This window comes from Balaenoptera acutorostrata, chromosome 5 (assembly GCF_949987535.1).
Source record: "Balaenoptera acutorostrata chromosome 5, mBalAcu1.1, whole genome shotgun sequence".
Taxonomy (NCBI): Eukaryota; Metazoa; Chordata; class Mammalia; order Artiodactyla; family Balaenopteridae; genus Balaenoptera; species Balaenoptera acutorostrata.
This window is the reverse complement of record NC_080068.1, coordinates 98,881,508-98,902,487: the sequence shown is the minus strand read 5'-3', so window position 1 is coordinate 98,902,487 and position 20,980 is coordinate 98,881,508. Positions and strand designations below refer to the sequence as shown.

The following is a 20,980-nucleotide window of genomic DNA, read 5'->3' as shown; positions in this document are numbered from 1 at the left end:
AATAAATAACCCTGCTTCTCCTCCAACCATCCACTGCAGAAGCCTCCTCCCAACTTCTCCCAAGCAAATGGCTGGTTATTTTAAACCCACGTTCACATTAGGTCTTCATCTTTCATCTTCTAGGCAATGAACCTCACCTAGATTGTTTCTATTTTAAAGGAATACCCATGCCCAGGAAATCTCCTGGAAGGAAATATTGAAAATCATTCTCAAGTTCATTTGACAATCTTTCAAAGGTAGCATTATGTACATCTTAAAATAGAACACCTAATGCAATGGGGTTTTGCTGAAATGATTAATAGGAACTGTAATAGATACTACAAAGTCACCTTACATTTATAGACTCTATAACAGTTTTGAAAAGTGCCTTCATGTGCTTTCTTCTGTTCATTACAAGTCTCTGGAGGGGGGGAGGGCAGGGATTATCACTGCCACTTTACTAATGAGAAGCGGTACAGAATCGTGGTTTGGGCCCTGGTGCTGCTCTTTGGGCCTCAGTCTCCCTATCTGTAAAGCAAGGATAATAATAACACTTGCCTTGGGACTTCCCTGGTGGACCAGTGGCTAAGACCCTGCACTCCCAATGCAGGGGGCCCGGGTTTGATCCCTGATCAGGGAACTAGATCCCACATGCTGCAACTAAGAGTTCGCATGCCACAATGAAGATCCCGCATGCAAAGATCCCACATGCTGCAACTAAGACCCGGCATGGCCAAATTAAAAAATAAATCAATAAATATTTTTTAAAAATAACACTTGCTTCATAGGGTTGTTGTGGGACTGTGTACTGCACTACATTATTGGTACTTGATCTGTGTTTGCTACTAGGAGTAGTGAGGAAACTGATCTCAGAGAGATAATTACATAATATTTACTTCCTGCATTTGAAATGGAGCTCTCCAAGGACCAGGACTGGACCTCACTCACCCCGGCATCCAGCCCTGTGCCTTGCATAGTGATAGCACTTATAAATACTTGTTGAGGTGAAATGACTTGACTAATGATGACCACAAATGACTCTCCTTTTTCTTCTGGAGACGGTGCAGGCAGGGATCTATGAAAACTTTGTCCCTTCTCTGCCCCTGGTTCACTGTGACCCAGGCACCAGAAACTTCCAGAAAAAAAGTTTCCTTTAGAATTACCAAGACTGACATGGTTTTCTGGAAACCAATGAAGAACATTGTGAACCTAAGAGAATCAAGGAGACTAGACATGAGAGACCAGGACAAAAGGCTCAGTGGAGTCTCAGCTGTCTATGATGGGGACAGAGCCACACCCAGGGTTGGCAACCCTCCCTCTGCATATTCTGGGAGTGGAGTGAAAAGTCTGCTCTCAGTTGGTCTTATTATTTATATCTCTCTTGACTCACTGAAATGCTTTGGCAGAACAGCTAAGAACAACCTTTGTCGTGTCCCACGTGGGTGCAGGGTTCACCACACGGCAGTGTGCTGCTCACACACCATCCACATGAGCCTGGACTTTGCACCTCCAAGGCCTCAGCAAAGGTTTGACTCGCTTGGCTGGTATAGAGTTGGCTTGCCAAAAATATCTAAATTAAATTATAAATTTTCTCTGATTGACCAAGTTCAGAAAGTTGTGTGACCTGCTGTGTTGGCAAGGTTGTGGGGAAGCAGGCAGTTGCATGTGCTGCCATGGCAGTACACTGACAACCTTGATGGAAGGCAATGCAGCAAACCTATCAAAGTTAAAGCCACTCATACCGTTGGACCCAGCAAATTCTACGATGGTAAGAGTTAGCACCCACTGAGCATTTACACGTGCTGGGTGCTGTTTTCATCACTGCTTATATATTAATTCCTTTGGTCCTCATAAAAACCCTGGGAGGTAGGTGTTATCATCAGACCCATTTTACAGGTGAAGAAGCTCAAGCAAACAGACTTTAAATCAATTGTCCAAGATTCTTTAGCCAGTAAGAAACCAGGCGTCAGGTTCAGGGAACAGCTCGCTTAACCACTATGCTACACTGTATCCCTCTACAGTGTTATCCATTTAAGTATTATCTATAGTGAAAAATTAGAAACAACCTAAAAATTCATCATAAGGGAAGAGGTACATGTATTACAGTTTTTCTGTTCAAGGGAAAAATGAAGTTGATATGGAAGTGTACTGCTGTGTTGCAATCTCCAAGCTACAAAAATTTAAGTTTAGGAAAAAGCAGAGAGAAGGAGAGAATTCTATCATTTGCAGAAGAAAATAATATATTCATAATGATGCCTGCATATGCACCATATGAAAGGAGATACAAGAAGAGGTAAAACAAAATGAAACAGACAGGGAACTGGGGGAGGGGGACGCTTTTCACTGTATACCTTTATGCACCTTACGAATTCTGTGCTTTGTAGGTAGGTTATCTTTTTGAAAAGAAAACTCAGTTTAAAAGAACAGACGAGGAGATTGGTTCAAGATGGCGGAACAGAAGCACGTATGCTCACTCCCTCTTGCAAGAGCATCAGAATCACAACTAAGATACCCCACATCCAAAGACAAAGGAGAAGCTGCAATGAGACAGTAGGAAGGGCGCCATCACAATAAAATCAAATCCCATAACTGCTGGGTAGGTGACTCACAAACTGGAGAACACTTATACCACAGAAGTCTACCCACTGGAGTGAAGGTTCTGAGCCCCACATCAGGCTCCCCGACCTGGGGGTCTGGCAACGGGAGGAGGAATTCCCAGAGAATCAGACTTTGAAGGCTAATAGGATTTGATTGCAGGACTTCTACAGGACTGGGGGAAACAGAGACTCCACTCTTGGAAGGCACACACAAAGTAGTGTGTGCATTAGGACCCAGGGGGAAGGAGCAGTGACCCCAAAGGAGACTGAACCAGACCTACCTGCTCGTGTTGGAGGGTCTCCTGCAGAGGCAGGGGTTGGCTGTGGCTCACCGCAGGGACAAGAACACTGACAGCAGAAGTTCTGGGAAGTACTGATTGGCGTGAGCCCTCCCAGAGTCTGCCATTAGCCCCACCAAAGAGCCTGGACAGGCTCCAGTGCTGGGCCCCCTCAGGCCAAACAACCAACAGGGAGGGAACTCAGCTCCACTCATCAGCAGACAAGTGGATTAAAGTTTTACTGAGCTCTACCCACCAGAGCAACACCCAGCTCTACCCACCACCAGTCCCTCCCATCAGGAAGCTTGCACAAGCCTCCTAGATAACCTCATCCACCAGGGGGCAGACAGCAGAAGCAAGAAGAACTACAATCCAGCAGCCTGTGGAACGAAAACCACATTCACAGAAAGATAGACAAAATGAAAAGGCAGAGGACTATGTACCAGATGAAGGAACAAGATAAAACCCCAGAAAAACAATTAAATGAAGTGGAGATAGGAAACCTTCCAGAAAAAGAATTGAGAATAATGATAGTGAAGATGATCCAGGACCTCGGAAAAAGAGTGGAGGCAAAGATCGAGAAGATACAAGAAATGTTTAACAAAGACCTAGAAGAATTAAAGAACAAACACCTAGAAGAATTAAACAAACAGAGATGAACAATACAGTAAATGAAATGAAAAATACACTAGAAGGAATCAATAGCAGAATAACTGAGGCAGAAGAACGGATAAGTGATCTGGAAGACAGAATGGTGGAATTCACTGCCACAGAACAGAATAAAGAAAAAAGAATGAAAAGAAATGAAGACAGCCTAAGAGACCTCTGGGACAACATTAAACGTACCAACATTCACATTATAGGGGTCCCAGAAGGAGAAGAGAGAGAGAAGGGACCTGAGAAAATATTTGAAGAGATTATAGTCGAAAACTTCCCTAACATGGGAAAGGAAATAGCCACCTAAGTCCAGGAAGCGCAGAGAGTCCCAGGCAGGATAAACCCAAGGAGAGACACACCGAGACACATAGTAATCTAACTGACAAGAATTAAAGAAAAAGAAAAATTATTAAAAGCAACAAGGGAAAAATGACAAATAACATACAAGGGAACTCCCATAAGGTTAACAGCTGATTTCTTAGCAAATACTCTACAAGTCAGAAGGGAGTGGCACAATATATTTAAAGTGATGAAAGGGAAGAAACTACAACCTAGATTACTCTACCTGGCAAGGATCTAATTCAGATTTGACGGAGAAATCAAAAGCTTTAGAGACAATCAAAAGCTAAGAGAATTCAGCACCACCAAACCAGCTCTACAACAAATGCTAAAGGAACTTCTCTAGGCGGGAAACACAAGAGAAGCAAAGGACCTACAAAAACAAACTGAAAACAATTAAGAAAATGGTAATAGGAACATACATATTGATAATTACCTTAAATGTGAATGGATTAAATGCTCCAACCAAAAGACACAGGCTTGCTGAATGGATACAAAAACAAGACCCATATATATGCTGTCTACAAGAGACCCACTTCAGACCTAGGGACACATACAGACTGAAAGTGAGGGGATGGAAAAAGATATTCCATGCAAATGGAAATCTAAAGAAAGCTGGAGTAGCAATACTCATATCAGACAAGATAGACTTTAAAATAAAGAATGTTACAAGAGACAAGCAAGGACACCACATAATGACCAAGGGATCAATCCAAGAAGAAGATATAACAATTCTAAATATATATGCATCCAACATAGGAGCACCTCACTACATAAGGCAAATGCCAACAGCTATAAAAGAGGAAATTGACAGTAACACAATAATAGTGGGGGACATTAACACCTCACTTACACCAATGGACAGATCATCCAGACAGAAAATAAATAAGGAAACAGAAGCTTTAAATGACACAATAGACCAGATAGATTTAATTGATATATATGGGACATTCCATCCGAAAACAGCAGATTACACTTTCTTCTCAAGTGCACACAGAACATTCTCCATGATAGATCATATCTTGGGTCAACAAATCAAGCCTCAATAAATTTAAGAAAATTGAAATCATATCAAGCATCTTTTCCAACCATAATGCTATGAGATTAGAAATCAATTACAGGGGAAAAAAACCCATAAAAACACAAACACATGGAGGCTAAACAATACGTTACTAAATAACCAAGAGATCACTGAAGAAATCAAAGAGGAAATCAGAAAATACCTAGAGACAAATGACAAAAAAACCCACGATGATCCAAAACCTATGGGATGCAGCAAAAGCACTTTAAGAGGGAAGTTTATAGCAATACAATCCTACCTCAAGAAACAAGAAAAATCTCAAATAAACAATCTAACCTTACACCGAAAGGAACTAGAGAAAGAAGAACAAACAGAACCCAAAGTTAACAGAAGGAAAGAAATCACAAAGATCAGAGCAGAAATAAATGAAACAAAGAAAATAATAGCAAAGATCAATAAAACTAAAAGCTGGTTCTTTGAGAAGATAAACAAAATTGAAAAACCTTTAGCCAGACTCATCAAGAAAAAGAGGGAGAGGACTCAAATCAATAAAATTAGAAATGAAAAAGGAGAAGTTACAATGGACACCACAGAAATACAAAGCATCATAAGAGACTACTACAAGCAACTCTTTGCCAATAAAATGGACAACCTGGAAGAAACGGACAAATTCTTGGAAAGGTATAACCTTCCAAGACTGAACCAGGAAGAAACAGAAAATATGAACAGACCAATCACAAGTAATGAAATTGAAACTGTGATCAAAAATCTTCCAACAAACACAAGTTCAGGACCAGATAGCTTCACAGGTGAATTCTCTCAGACATTTAGAGAAGAGCTGACAGCCATCCTTCTCAAACTCTTCCAAAAAATTGCAAAGGAAGGAACACTCCCAAACTCATTCTACGAGGCCACCATCACCCTGATACCAAAACCAGACAAAGATACTACAAAAAAAGAAAATTACAGACCAATATTACTGATGAATATAGATGCAAAAATCCTCAACAAAATACTAGCAAACAGAATCCAACAACACATTAAAAGGATCATACACCATGATCAAGTGGGATTCATCCCAGGGATGCAAGGATTCTTCAATATGCACATATCAATCAATGTGATACACCATATTAACAAACTGAAGAATAAAAACCATATTATCAGCTCAATAGATGCATAAAAAGCTTTTGACAAAATTCAACACCCATTTATGATAAAAACTCTCCAGAAAGTGGACATAGAGGGAACCTACCTTAACATAATAAAGGCCATATATGGCAAACCCACAGCAAACATTATTCTCAATGGTGAAAAACTGAAACCATTTCCTCTAAGATCAGGAACAAAACAAGGATGTCCACCCTCACCACTATTATTCAACACAGTTTTGGAAGTCCTAGCCACAGCAATCAGAGAAGAAAAAGAAATAAAAGGAATCCAAATTGGAAAAGAAGTAAAACTGTCACTGTTTGCAGATGACATGATATTATACAAAGATAATCCTAAAGATGCCACCAGAAAACTACGAGAGCTCATCAATGAATTTGGTAAAGTTTCAGGATACAAAATTAATGCACAGAAATCTCTTGCATTCCTATACACTAACAATGAAAGATCAGAAAGAGAAATTAAGGAAACAATCCCATTTACCATTGCAACAAAAAGAATAAAATACTTAGGAATAAATCTACCTAAGGAGGTAAAAGACCTGTACTCAGAAAACTATAAGACACTGACGAAAGAAATCAAAGATGACACAAACAGATGGAGAGATATATGATGTTCTTGGATTGGAAGAATCAATATTGTGAAAATGAGTATACTACCCAAAGCAATCTAAAGATTCAATGCAATCCCTATCAAATTACCAATGGCATTTTTTACAGAACTGGAACAAAAAAATCTTAACATCTGTATGGAGACACAAAAGACCCTGAATAGCCAAAGCAATCTTGAGGGGAAAAAAACGGAGCTGGAGGAATCAGACTCCTTGACTTCAGAGTATACTACAAAGCTACAGTAAACAAGACAATATGGTACTGGCACGAAAACAGAAATATAGATCAATGGAACAGGATAGAAAGCCCAGAGATAAACCCACGCACCTATGGTCAACTAATCTATGACAAAGGAGGCAAGGATATTCAATGGAGAAAAGATAGCCTCTTCAATAAGTGGTGCTGGGAAAACTGGACAGCTACATGTAAAAGAATGAAATTAGAACACTCCCTAACACCATACACAAAAATAAACTCAAAATAGATCAAAGACCTAAATGTAAGACCAGACACTATAAAACTCTTAGAGGAAAACATAGGAAGAACACTCTTTGACATAAATCACAGCAAGATCTTTTCTGACCCATCTCTTAGAGTAATGGAAATAAAAACAAAAATAAATAAATGGGACCTAATGAAACTTAAAAGCTTTTGCAAAGCAAAGGAAACCATAAACAAGATGAAAAGATAACCTTCAAAATGGGAGAAAGTATTTGCAAATGAATCAATGGACAAAGGATTAATCTCCAAAATACATAAACAGCTCATGCAGCTCAATATGAAAAAAACAAAAAACCCAATCAAAAAATGGCAGAAGACCTAAATAGACATTTCTCCAAAGAAGACATACAGATGGCCAAGAGGCACATGAAAAGCTGCTCATCATCACTAATTATTAGAGAAATGTAAATCAAAACTACCATGAGGTATCACCTCACACCAGTTAGAATGGGCATCATCAGAAAATCTACAAACAACAAATGCTGGAGAGGGTGTGGAGAAAACGGAACCCTCTTGCACTGTTGGTGGGAATGTAAATTGATACAGCCACTATGGAGAACAATATGGCGGTTCCTTAAAAAACTAAAAATAGAATTACCATATGACCCAGCAATCCCACTACTGGGCATATACCCAGAGAAAACTGTAATTCAAAAAGACACATGCACCCGAATGTTCATTGCAGCACTATTTACAATAGCCAGGTCATGGAAGCAACCTAAATGCCCATCAACAGACGAATGGATAAAGAAGATGTGGTACATATATACAATGGAATATTACTCAGCCATAAAAAGGAACGAAATTGAGTCATTTGTTGAGACGTGGATGCATCTAGAGACTGTCATACAGAGTGAAGTAAGTCAGAAAGAGAAAAACAAATATCGTATATTAATGCATGTATGTGGAACCTAGAAAAATGGTACAGATAAGCCAGTTTGCAGGGCAGAAGTTGAGACACAGATGTAGAGAATGGACATATGGACACCAAGGGGGGAAAACTGCGGTGGGGTGGGGATGGTGGTGTGCTGAATTGGGCGATTGGGATTGACATGTATACACTGATGTGTATAAAATTGATGCCTAATAAGAACCTGCAGTATAAAAAAACAAACAAAACAACTAATACTAAACTTTCATTGGGTTATTTATATGGAAATATGTTAATATAAATGTTTCAGACATTACATGAAATTTCTAAAAATCTTATATTTGTATTTGTATGGAAATATGTATGGAAATATGTTAATATAAATGTTTCAGACATTACATGGAATTTTCTAAAAATCTTATATGTCCTGGTATAATGTTATAAGTAATAATCCTAGTTATTACTTTAAAATGTATATCTCAGAAATAACTAATTTTCTTGTCAACTGCATTATTATGAACTTTCATCAAATCCTTAACCATGGTCATTTTTAAGTCTTTTGTCATTTACAGACAGTTCTGGGTGTACTCTGATGATTTTGCAAATATGTTCCTATAAAAGGGTTACATCTTCAAGAAATTCATGGAAAAGACTCTCACAAGTACAGGTTTCTGGTAACTGACTGTAATGCTGAACTGAATGAATAAGCATTTTCAGAACTCTAATGAAAAACTGATGAACTCATAAAAGTGCTAACAAAAGATCAAGATGAAAAAAAAAATTAATTACATGGGACTGAGTGAACTGATGAGGATGAGTATAATTTTTGTGACTTTCTGTCTGAATTAAAAAAAAAAAAATCCCACAAGGACTCAGAGGCAAAGAATATACAAATCAATTTTCACTGCAAAGTAAAGGAGCTGTTGCAGTGGAGGATTACTGGACTGAATGTCAATATTATGACATAGTATGAGTGTGTTTCATGTTTGGTAACTGCAATCATTGTTGCTTTTGTTGTGGTCATCCATGTACAATGCTTGGTGTCAGTCTATTTATCTCTTGTAAAAATAAAATACAGTGTATGTGTGTGAAAAATAACAAAAAAAACAAAACAAACAAACAAACAAAAAAAAAAACAAATTAGCTCAGATACCGTTCCATAAACCCAATATGTAATAGACAAGACCTACTCCTTGCTCAGTGAACTGGACTCAACACCCCCTATTCACTGCCCAAGAATATATCTGACTAGTAAGAATCTTAAAACCTATGTATTGATATCTCTCTGTAAGTGAGTCAAGTGGGTGTAAAGCGGCATAAACACAGCAGTGAAAAGCAGCTAAACCCCATTATAAAAATCAATTGCTTTTAAAAACCCATGAAACAAAGACAGTGAAAGAGAGAGAAATTCTTACAAAATTCGTTCAGGGGCTGTGATGCCACCTGGATTGACCATATCTAGACCCACAGCTGATTGAGACATAAGGGTGGACACTCTTGGGGCTGAGAGATTTGGTGAGGTTGGGTGAGCAAACGCAGACCCTTTAAAGTAATAAAAAAATAAATAAATAAAAAGAAAATCTGCAAACAACAAATGCTGGAGGGGGTGTGGAGAAAAGGGAACCCTCTTGCGCTGTTGGTGGGAATGTAAATTGATACAGCCTCTATGGAGAACAGTATGGAGGTTCCTTAAAAAACTAAAAATAGAATTACCCTATGACCCAGCAATCCCACTACTGGGCATGTACCCAGAGAAAACCATAATTCAAAAAGACACATGCACCCCAATGTTCATTGCAGCTCTATTTACAATAGCCAGGTCATGGAAGCAACCTAAATGCCCATCAACAGAGGAATGAATAAAGAAGTTGTAGTACATATACACAATGGAATATTAGCCATAAAAAGGAACGAAACTGGGTCATTTGTAGAGATGTGGATGGACCTAGAGACTGTCATACAGAATGAAGTAAGTCAGAAAGAGAAAAACAAATATTGTATATTAACGCATATATGTGGAACCTAGAAAAATGGTACAGGTGAACCAGTTTGCAAGGCAGAAATAGAGACACAGATGTAGAGAACAAACGTATGGACACCAAGGGGGGAAAGCGGCAGGGGGTGGTGGTGGTGGTGGGATGAATTGGGAGATTGGGATTGACATGTATACACTGATGTGTATAAAATGGATGACTAATAAGAACCTGCTGTTTAAAATAAATAAATAAATAAAGTTAAAAAAGGAAAAGAACAAACTATACCTGTAAAGTGCATAACAGTTGCCTAATAGAAAACACAGCACCAGATGTTTAATTCTATTACCTAATGTCCACATTGTGTTAAACCTATTTGTTTATATATATTTCTCCCGTCTAGCATGTAGCTCAGAGGCTGGCACTTGTTATGTATTTCACAGATGACTGCAGAATGATCGAAGAACGTGCATGTTGAGTTGAATCAAGTGGAACTGATACTCATCAAGGTTCCTCCTGCAACTCTGTGTAGGAGGGGTCTGTACTTCTCTCTAGAACTAAGCTCATGGAGGGATCACGGTCTAGACCCAGGAGGGTCAGATGAGAGCCGAGTTTCATGGTGAACCAACCCAAGCTTCTCAACATGCACTTGAGGGGGAGTTATGATTACTGTTATGCTTCATGCTGGGCAGAACCAAAGACCCCCCTCTAGTCCAGTGCCCCTTGATCTGCCAGCCAGGCTGCTCTCAGAGAGGGAGAGAAGAGTCATCTGACAAGCCCTGTTCTTTTTCAAACCATGTGGATAATTACTCAGAACTCTTATTTTCGTTGTGGTTTTTGCAAATTGATTTTATAATGATTTTTTTTTTCAGGCATTTTGGCAGCTCTAAGGGGGGAAATAAAAGAGCCCATTAATGCCAGCGCGTGTCACTGGGGACACCAAAGTGCTGAAAAGAAGAAGAAAAATATCCTTAATTAAAGCAGAAAAAGCTAGAGGTTACCTGGGTCTCTAAAATGTTGCAGTGCTGGCAGTCCAATTCTTGGGGCCATTCATTGCCTCTCGGGGGATGTACATTATTCTGTTGGATAAATTCTTCCAGCCTTAAAACCTAAAACAGAAGAATAGAAACATTCAGCAATGAAGCAAAGTCCTATCCCCCGGCTGTGGTCATTAATCTGGGACTCGTTCCCTTGGGTCAATCAGTTCTGGGGACTGTGCCCCACTAGACAAATCCCAGACATGCTTCTAGAGAGGCCATTTCTAATTAGCTAGTTGCTTCATCTCTCCAGAAGAAGATGAGCCTGGCAGGTTTACAATATTCCACACTTCTCTTTAAATTATTCACATCACTAACTATACCAGAGCTGTAGCATGGTTTCCATTAGTTTTCATACCGTTCCTGGAAGGCCACCCTATTTTTTTTTACAAAGTTAGTTGGTAAAGAAAAGGAACAATATTTAAGAATTACACAGATAATATGAGAGAAGAATGGCTAGAAGCTGCTATTAAATTGTAAAGCCTTAATTATGATTATTGTTAACCAACTAATTGTAGAGTGTCAATTAAACAGACTGGTTTCCCTGCTCTAGACTTTGAGAAGAACAAGGTCAATAACCATAAAGGAACCTCAGATGTTGCTAAAACTAATGCTCCTCAGGCAGCATGCTAGGTGTAAAGTGGGGAGGAGAAGGGACAGAGTGAGAGCAAGATAGTAAGATCATAAAATATCGTCCCTGCCTTCAAGGAGCTGTCATCTTATGGAGCAAACAGATGCATGTTTACAATCACAACAACATTCAGTAGACACATGTACAATATATAAGAGCATCATTAATGGTGTGTTTGCTCTGTGCCAGGCACAGACCTAAGCATTTTACAGTATTAACTCTTTTAATTCTCCTAACAATTACTATGAGGTAGGTACTACTGCAGAGAACTTACAGCAATAAACTCTGCCCAGGGAATTCCAGCACAGTGGTAAGGGCACTGAAGGATGAATAGGAGTCTGTCAGTGGCAAGTTCTTCTCCCTAGTAACACTGTCCACAATGCCTTTAAACTTTGAACTTGGTCCCTGGGTGGTTTGGACAAGTGGGCCCAAGAAGAAAACTCCATTGTTCAGCTGGTTTACATCCATTCCTTACCCTGCTCTCCTTGCCTGCCTCCACCAGGGAGGCCTGACAGCTAAATCCTTGCTTTCCCAGGCTGGCCACGTGGCACAGATATTACCAATGGGAATAGGAGTCAGCTGGGGGCTTCTGCGCATGCTTTTGTTTTTCTGATGAAGCGGGCAGGCCTGGTCATCCCTGCCCCTCCTTCTTTCCTGCTTTAACTTTGGACATGACAACTGGAACAGTGACAGTCATTCTCACAGCCAAGGGGAATCTGAGCCAACTTCTCCTCCGTGCAGTGCTAGGAACCTACGATGCATTTAGGGGCCATGAAAATATTTTCATTTCTTTCAAAATCAGAAGAAAAAACTGCAGCCTGGCCATATTCACCTTTATGACAGTGCAGTTACAAATTATAATTTTTAATTCTTTTTGATAAAGAAAAGAGCCCAGGAAGGTGGAAGAATCTAATGCCCAGGACACTGATAACACAGCTGGGGGAGGGGAGAGGGCAGGACCAAGATGTTTGCAGATTTTCCAGGCCTAATATCATTTAGCCACAGAATCAACACCAGCAGCCTCCTGCCTCCCTCTTTTATGTGTGACATTAAGCGCCTCTTTGTTAAGCCTCTATAAATCAGGCTCTCTGTTATTTGCCGCTGAATTTATGCCCCTGAGACAGCCTTCCTGTCAGGATGAAGTCTTTTTCTTCCTTCCAAGGATGCTAAATGTAAGGAGGTCAGGGCAGCTTCCCAAGATTCCTAGCATCTCAGTTCATCAAAAACTCCTGGAGCCCAGAACCATCATTCCAAGAACCGCTTTTATCCGGGACTTACCTCAAGCAGTGAATTCTGGAGCTTCACACTTAGGGCCTCTTTCTCTTCTTCCAGATGCTTTATGTCATTTTCTGATTTCTTCTTCACTTCCTCCAACTGTGTTTCTACTTCCTAAATGATGAATGGAAGAGTTAACCACACAAGCCACGAAAACATGGACGGGACACACCCTGCCTTATTCCCAAAGGGGTTCAAAGAAACTCACAAGAGTCATAAACTACTACAAGAAAACATAAATTAGAAATACATGAGGAAGTCCAAAGAAAACAGGTGCTAAATTCACACCACAAAGTCGAATATATACTGGGGGGGGGGGGCAGAGTAAACCCCTGGCTTTAAATTTTGTGGTGTCAAATAAGAAAAGAGAATGCTCATTACTGACACAATTCTCACGGTTCCATAAATCAAAAAGCCAACTACATCCTCAGTTGCAGGGAAATATCAAAAGCAGAGTGAAATTTCTTCTTTGGCCTTCTCAACAGCATCCTTACTCTAGTCAAAATGATGGGATTCATAGGGCTGCTTCCTCCATGGTCCCTCCCCACAGCCTCATAGTCTCAGCACAAAGCAGATCCAGATAAAAGAACATTCTGGAGCCCGTGTGAGTGGTGCAGCTGCATTTTAGCTGAGTGATCTTGGGCACATTTCCTAACCTCTCTGTGATTCAATGCATTACTTACATGCTTAGCACAGTTCTAGGTACATAGTAAGGGATCAATAAATGATAAGTAGTAGTATTCTTACAGATGCTTACACTTTCTGATCTAGCTTAATACCTGGGGAAATTTTTCAAGTGTCTAGAGCAGTGAATGAAATATTCTGTTCCTCATAGCTGAATTTTAGGTAGATATTAAGTCATTTATTTGTTCAACAAATATTTATTGAGACCTACCATGTGCTTGGCACTGTTCTTGAAGCTGGGGATAAAAACAGACAATGTGCTTACTCACCAGGAGCTCACATTTGCGTGAAAGAGATAGGCAGCAAAGTCAACAGCTATAACGCAGTAGATACCATGTTGGATGGTGATAATTGATTACAGACCTTTATGCTCTAACTAGAAGTAGATGGACATATTAGCAGTTGACATTTACTGAGTGTGTACCATTTTCTGGGCGCTTTTCACAGATCATCTCATTGATCCTTATGAAAACCCTATGAGCTAGGTAGTATTGTTAAAGCTCATTATACAGATGAAGAAATGAAGCTTGAAGAGGTTAAACAACTTGCCCAAGGTCATGCAGCCCATATGCGGAAGAGTCGAGATCCAAACTCAGGAAAGGATGACCGCTTGGCTGTGCCTCTTCCCTGCCTGCATGGGTCCAGTTATACGTGGACATTTTTCAACAGTAAATACTACAGTACTACACAGTCTTTGGTTGGTTGAACCTGTGGATGTGGAGGAACTGCAGATACGAAGGTCCTACTATAAGTTATACTTGGATTAACTCCCACGTTGTTCAAGGGTCAACTGCAGAATGAATGGACTTTATGGCTGATTGAATGTGAGGGATGACAGAGAAATTATGGATTTCTGGATTTCTGACTCCTGGATTTCTAACCTGAGCATCTAAAAAAGATGCTGCTATTGATCATCTGGATGACACCTTTACACTTTCTATGGGGCCAGCCCCAGGCCAGGCCAGTGGCCCTGGGGTGGCGCTTAGCATTGTCCCTGGGGTCAGCCATTTAAAAGAGAAGAAAAGAGGGCTGTGATTAGATTGTAAGCGTCGCATGATGTGGACACTTAGCCCATGTATAGTGTCTTCAGTAAATCCACCATCTCCTTTTGCAGGGCTTGTTGCTTTGGAGAGTTCATTTTCTGAAGATGGTAGATAAACTTTTTGTTTAAAACAAGTTGAGATAACTTAAGCAACCATCAGAAATAAGGCCGTCCCCTCAGCAAAGATTCTGATTTTTTTTTTACTTCATTATTTAGTCCCTTATTCACAGAATCTTTTATTGAACAGAAGTTTTGTTTAATGTGCTTATTGGTGCAGACACTCGCTAACTCTGCCAAGGCATGTTCACTGTAACAAGCACAGTGGAAACCCCCTGTGAGAAAGACGCTTAGCATAAAGCAGTGGCTACTTCTAATCTTGCACAGCCTAATGTCCTAGGGTATATGTAATCAATCACAGCTTCAGCTGTTGCCTTGACAAATGGACCTAAAGGGAAAAAATTTCCCCACAAATTTCCTCAAGTGACCTTGAGGATTTCAACAGGAAGCATTAACATTCTCTTCCTAATTTCACATGAAGCAAATCCAATGGCTGGTAAGAGGCAAAAGCAGGACTCCCACCCTTTTTCTGCTTTCTTGTCTAGATTGTCCACAATTACTGGCAGTTTAAGAAAAGACACACAAGGGAGCCACTGTGACGGGAACAACAAATAAGCAGCCACAGGAAATCACCAAGCAGAGATTTCAGTTGGCATTTTAAAGGAAAACATGTTAACTTTTTTCAAGAAGAAAAATTACTCTTTGGTATGTATTTATAGTAAAGTTCCTGGTGTAGCTGAAAGAGTAAACCAGTACAAAGCCTGAAATGTCACTCAGAAGGGGAAGGCAGAAGAGATAATGATCTTAAAATTTCCACACTGTACAAAAACTATAACCCACAGCAAAACATTGCAAGTAAACTACACTTCAGTTAAAAAATATGAATACAGAAAAAAACTATAACCTACAGACCCAAGACGTCCAATGAACCCCAAACAGAAAAACACAAAGAATATCACACCATGACATATCATAATCAAACTGTGATATGATAAAGAAAAAAGTCTTAAAAGCAATCAGGAAACAAAAAGATACACTATGCACAGGGGAGAACAGATAAGAGTGGCTACCAACTTTTCATCTGAAGAAAATACAAACCAAAAATTTTTTAAAGTTGAACAGCATCTTTAAAGTGCTGAAAGAAAAAACAACTGTTAACCTAGAATTTATATCCAGCAAGATAACCTTCAAAAATGAAGGCAAAATAAAGACATTTTCAGACATATAAACACTGAGAGAATTTGCTGTGAGCAGACTGACACTACAAGAAACATTAAAGGAAGTTCTTCAGGCCAAAAGAAAATGATACCAGATGGGGCGCTTGAATATGCCAAAGGAATGAAGAGGGTAGCAATGGTAAATTAGAAAATATAAAAGACTTTAGTTTTCTCATTTAAAAATTCTCTCTAAGAGATAATTGACTATTCAAGGAAATAGAAAAGCGATGTAGAGTTTATAACATATGTAAAGTAAAACATATGACAACAACTTCACAAAGGTTAGGAAAGGCTAAATAAAAATAGTGTGCTGCTGTAAGGTTTGTACAGTGAAGTATATATGTATTGCTTCTCCGTACAAACCTTACAGCAACACAATATGTATGAAGTAACAGCATATTATTCGATGGCAGACAATGATACAGTCGCATGTTATAAATCCTACAGCAACCCATGTCACACCATCCCCTCCCCAAAAGAAGGTATCTAACAAGTCACTAGTGGAGACAAAAAAGGGAATACCAAAAGCTATATATTCAAGCAATCAAAAATAAAGAGAAAAACAGGCAAAAAGAAAAAAGATGTGACAAATAGAAAAAAAAACACAACTCAGCAATATGGTAGACTTAATGATAATTACACTGAATGTAAATGGTCTAAATGACCCTCAAAAGTCAGACTGCCAAGATGAATAAAACAGAAAATCCAGCTAGCCTATTTGGGTTGGCCAAAAAGTTCGTTCAGGTTTTCGTAACATCTTACAGATCCCGAACGAACTTTTTGGCCAATCCAATACAAACGCACTTTGACTAGAAAGACACAGGTAGGTTAAAAGTAAAGGAATGGATTAAAATAGACTGTAACACTAACCACAAAAATGATAGAATGTCCGTATTTTTATCAAAGTAGACTTCAGGACAAGGAATATTCCATAATGAGTAAGGGGCCAATTCATTGAGAAGACATAATAAGCCTAAATGTGTATGTACCTCATAAATAAGTTTGAATTTATCTAAAGCAAAAACTGACAGAACCAAAAGGGAAAATATAAAAACTGACAATTTAAATTTGAGATTTCAATACTCCTCTCTCAATAGTCAACAGAACAAATAGAGAAAAAATTAGTAAGGAAATAAGATACTTGAACAACACTATCAACCAACTTAACCTAATTATCATTTATGAAACACTCCACTCAAGAGCAGCAGATCCATATTCTTTTCAAGGGCACCTGGACCCTTCATCAAGATAGACCATCCCCGGGCCATACAATAATATGAGCTAATTGAAAAGGAAAGAACAGAATCTGTTCTTTGATCACAAGAGAACTAAATTAGAAATCAGTAACAAAGAGATATCTGGAATGGTTCCAAATATTTGGAAATTAAGCAACCTATTTCTAAATAATGAAGAGTATTTTCGGAGTTGATAGAAATAAAAAGTTGAAAAGAATTAGACAAAATCATTCACATTCACATTAATACTGAAATTAGAAAGTAGAGGCCTAGAATGGTTTGGGGTGACTTATTTAAGGTTTGACAATGTGGCTGCTTCCCCAGCACAGCACTTCTTATACACAGACTTGACAGATGGTTTGAGTGCATGTCTTGTTCCTCCTTCCAGACTGTGAGCTCCCTGTAGGCATGGCTGATTCCTGTATCCCTGCATTGCTCAAAACACCAAGTATGCATTCAATGAATGATAAATAAACCATAAATGGATATTGGCAGGGTGAAGACCTGAAGGCTGCTCTCCAAGGCCCAGGGCAATGTTTATTCTGTTCTGCTACACAGACAGAGGGCAAAAGTTAGTGGCTTTGGAGTCAAGGCAGCCCTGACTCACACCCAATTCATGTGATACTCAAGTGACTTCATTTCCCAGGTTCCTCATCTGTGAAATGGGAAAACAACCCCTGCCTACAGGGCTGAGGTAAGAATTAAATCATGGAGTGGAGAGCTGTTGTTCCTTTTGGCTGCCCAGCCTCTGATCCTTCTCTGAATGTTTGGGAAGTTCTCCATCTGATACATCAGAGCCATCCTTCCACCACAGAACCAGAAAATGTCAGACTTACCTTCCCAGACTCCCTTGTGACGAGGGCATGGGCACGTGATTGAGGCATGTGATCAAGGCATGGGACCAATCAGACACACCCACCCCGGATTTTGAATTGGAAGCCGTCGATACGTACAAGCTGGAGTCATAAAGGATCTGGCAACTGAACTTCCCAGGGGCAGCAGGGGCAGCCATTCTACAGCAGCTCTGACTGACGGAACTTTCCGTGATGATAGAAATGTTCTAAGACATAATGTAGCTAATGTGTAGAAATCCCTCAACACTGTGCTATCCAATCTGGGAGCCACTAGCCACATATGGCAACTGAGCACTTGAAATGTGGCTAGTTCCACTGAGGAACTGAATTTAAAATATTATTTAATTGTAACTGATTTAAATGTAAATAACCACATGTGTCAAGAGGCTACCATATTGGACAGTGCAGTTCTGCAGGCAACATCCAGGGCCCAGTGTTGGTGGTGTCAGCTGTGTAAACAGAAGGTCTGGGCTCAGATGTGGCAGCAAGGGTGTCTTCATCACTGAGTAGCTTGCCAAGTCCAGTTCCCTGGTTTTCCAGAAAGCTTTTCATTACCCTTTACTAAATTCCTTTCTTACCTAAAACGCCCAGGGTGGGTTTGTGATGCTTGCCACCCAGAATCCTAAGTGATACAAATGGGGTGTAGAACGCAGCAGTGTCTAGAACAGCTCAGTGAGGACTCAATAAATCTTTCCACACTCTCCTCGGAATCAACGAGGGCAAGTGCTAATTATAGGACGCGTACTCTGCTCTGTCTGTGAAGATTAAGCCCATCTCCTGTGGCGTCTTTTTCAGGTTAAGGTAGCATTCAGGATACACAACATACTTATACTCAAGGGCCCAAAGGAACAGTGTGCGCTTAACTCTAGAGGGGAAACCGGTATCTACTTTTAGTCCACGAACACCAGATCTGGGACCTCTTCAAGCTTTTACCTTCCTGTAGTCTGCATGGTCTAATTTATATAACTTATATCCTCAGTTTGTAGAAATGACCATAATTTTTTAAAAGAAAATAAAAAACCAGGAGGAAATGCAATTTATTGCTACATGATTCATTTCCCAAATGGATCCATGCCCCTGATTAAAGCTGAAGTGCGATTTCTACACTCAGAGTCAGGCTTGGCTGACAAGTTACCAGGGCAACCTGTAGCTCTGGGAGAGCTACTGTCCCTCCCACTGATTGTGGCTCACGATGGAAAGCAGGTTCAGCTACGTGAGGATTGGATTTGTGCAACCAGTCACTGCTCATGGGGAGGAAAGTGCTTTCAATACAGCTGCTTCCCCCTCTGTGCAGGGATGGGAAACCACGGGCTCTGGAGTCAGGCTGTCAGGTTTTAATGAAGCTGCACCACTCACTGTCTGTGTGAGTGGATACATAACATATTTGAGCCTCAGTTTTCTCATCTCTGAAATGGGGATATGAACACTCATTTTGTAATCCTGTTGGGAGGATTAAATGTGTTCATAAGAATAAAGTGTTTCATAAAGTATAGTGGACACTAAATAATATTATCACACATGATGTCATCTAATGACATGGTAACTAATCACAGCCACCGTTTATCAAACTTTTGCTACATGTTGTGCACTGAGATAAGAGTTTACATATAAAACCATATTTAGGGGCTTCCCTGGTGGCACAGTGGTTAAGAATCCGCCAGCCAATGCAGGGGACACGGGTTCGAGCCCTGGTCCGGGAAGATCCCACATGCCACGGAGCAACTAAGCCCGTGAGCCACAATTACTGAGCCTGCACTCTAGAGCCTGCGGGCCACGACTACTGAAGCCCGTGCGCCTAGAGCCCGTGCTCCGCAACAAGAGAAGCCACCACAATGAGAGGCCCGTGCACCACAATGAAGAGTAGCCCCTGCTCACTGCAACTAGAGAAAGCCAGCGTGCAGCAATGAAGACCCAATGAAGCCAAAAGTAAATAAATAAATAAATAAATTTAAAACCCACCATATTTAATTCACATAACAAGTCCCCAAAGTATTTATCCTTATTTTCAAAATCAGGTTTCAGAAAGATTAAGTGACCTATCCATGGTAGTAAAGCCAGTGAAAGAGTCAGGACTTGGACCCAGAACTAGACTTTCGTAAGTTCATTTATTTATCCAACACATATTTATTGAGTATCTACTACTCTTCACCACCACACATTGCATTCCTCAGTGATATATGATTATCTTTCAGTGAAAACTCATAGTGATAATGTAAGTTCTTAGATTAGAAAGAAGCCTTCTTATAATAATTAAAGCACCACCTATGCTCACAATAATACTGATTTACTTCACTCTTTTCCTAAAGCATTCATATACATATGTTATTTGCTTTCCTCAGCAAACACGAGGGATGATGCTTTGCATTCCTTCTCAGCAGGAAACGCCCCCGTTGCTGGGAAGTTGGAACAGTATTCAGAGGCTGAGAAACTTCTCTCCCACTGATTAATTAATTACCTTCATCTACCTAGTGCCTCTTACGCCCCAGGCACTATGATCTGCTTTGTTTTTTCACGTGGATTACCTCATGCAATCCTCGCAGCTCCTCTGTGAGGTGCTATTATCACCATCTGTTTTATAAATGAGTAACTTGGGGCCCCGCAGAGTTTCCCTGCGAGGAGCCCAGGTTAAATAACTTTCTGTGGTCACAGAGCTAGAGGGTGGCAGAGCTGGGATTTGAATCCAGGCAGTCTGCCAGGCCTGCGTGTTCACTTCATGTTATTTCTCTCTGTTTTTGCAGATTAGAGGATTTGAATTTCCCTAAGTTAAACACTCATATGACACAATTCCACCCCATGTCAACAACTCTAGGCCCTATTGTCTCACAGCCCTGGGGTGCCCTGTCTCCTCCTGAAGACTCTGAACTCCCTCTGATCAGAGAACTAGCTGAGATCTATATACAACAGGAGCTCAGTAAATGTTTGAGGAAGGAAAGAAGAAACAAAAGAGGAAA

The 20,980-nt window shown here is 40.0% G+C and overlaps 1 protein-coding gene across 1 annotated transcript in view; it reads right to left on the bottom strand.

Annotated features, from left to right (window-relative positions):
- Positions 1–20,980, bottom strand: part of FAM184B (family with sequence similarity 184 member B) — a 123,026-nt gene that overhangs the window by 44,158 nt on the left and 57,888 nt on the right. The window contains exons 6-7 of the mRNA XM_007187611.3: positions 12,944–13,054; positions 10,999–11,106 (exon numbers count right to left, since the gene is read on the bottom strand). Of these exons, the coding sequence (XP_007187673.2) occupies positions 10,999–11,106; positions 12,944–13,054 (219 nt within the window). The remainder of the gene's footprint in view (positions 1–10,998; positions 11,107–12,943; positions 13,055–20,980) is intronic.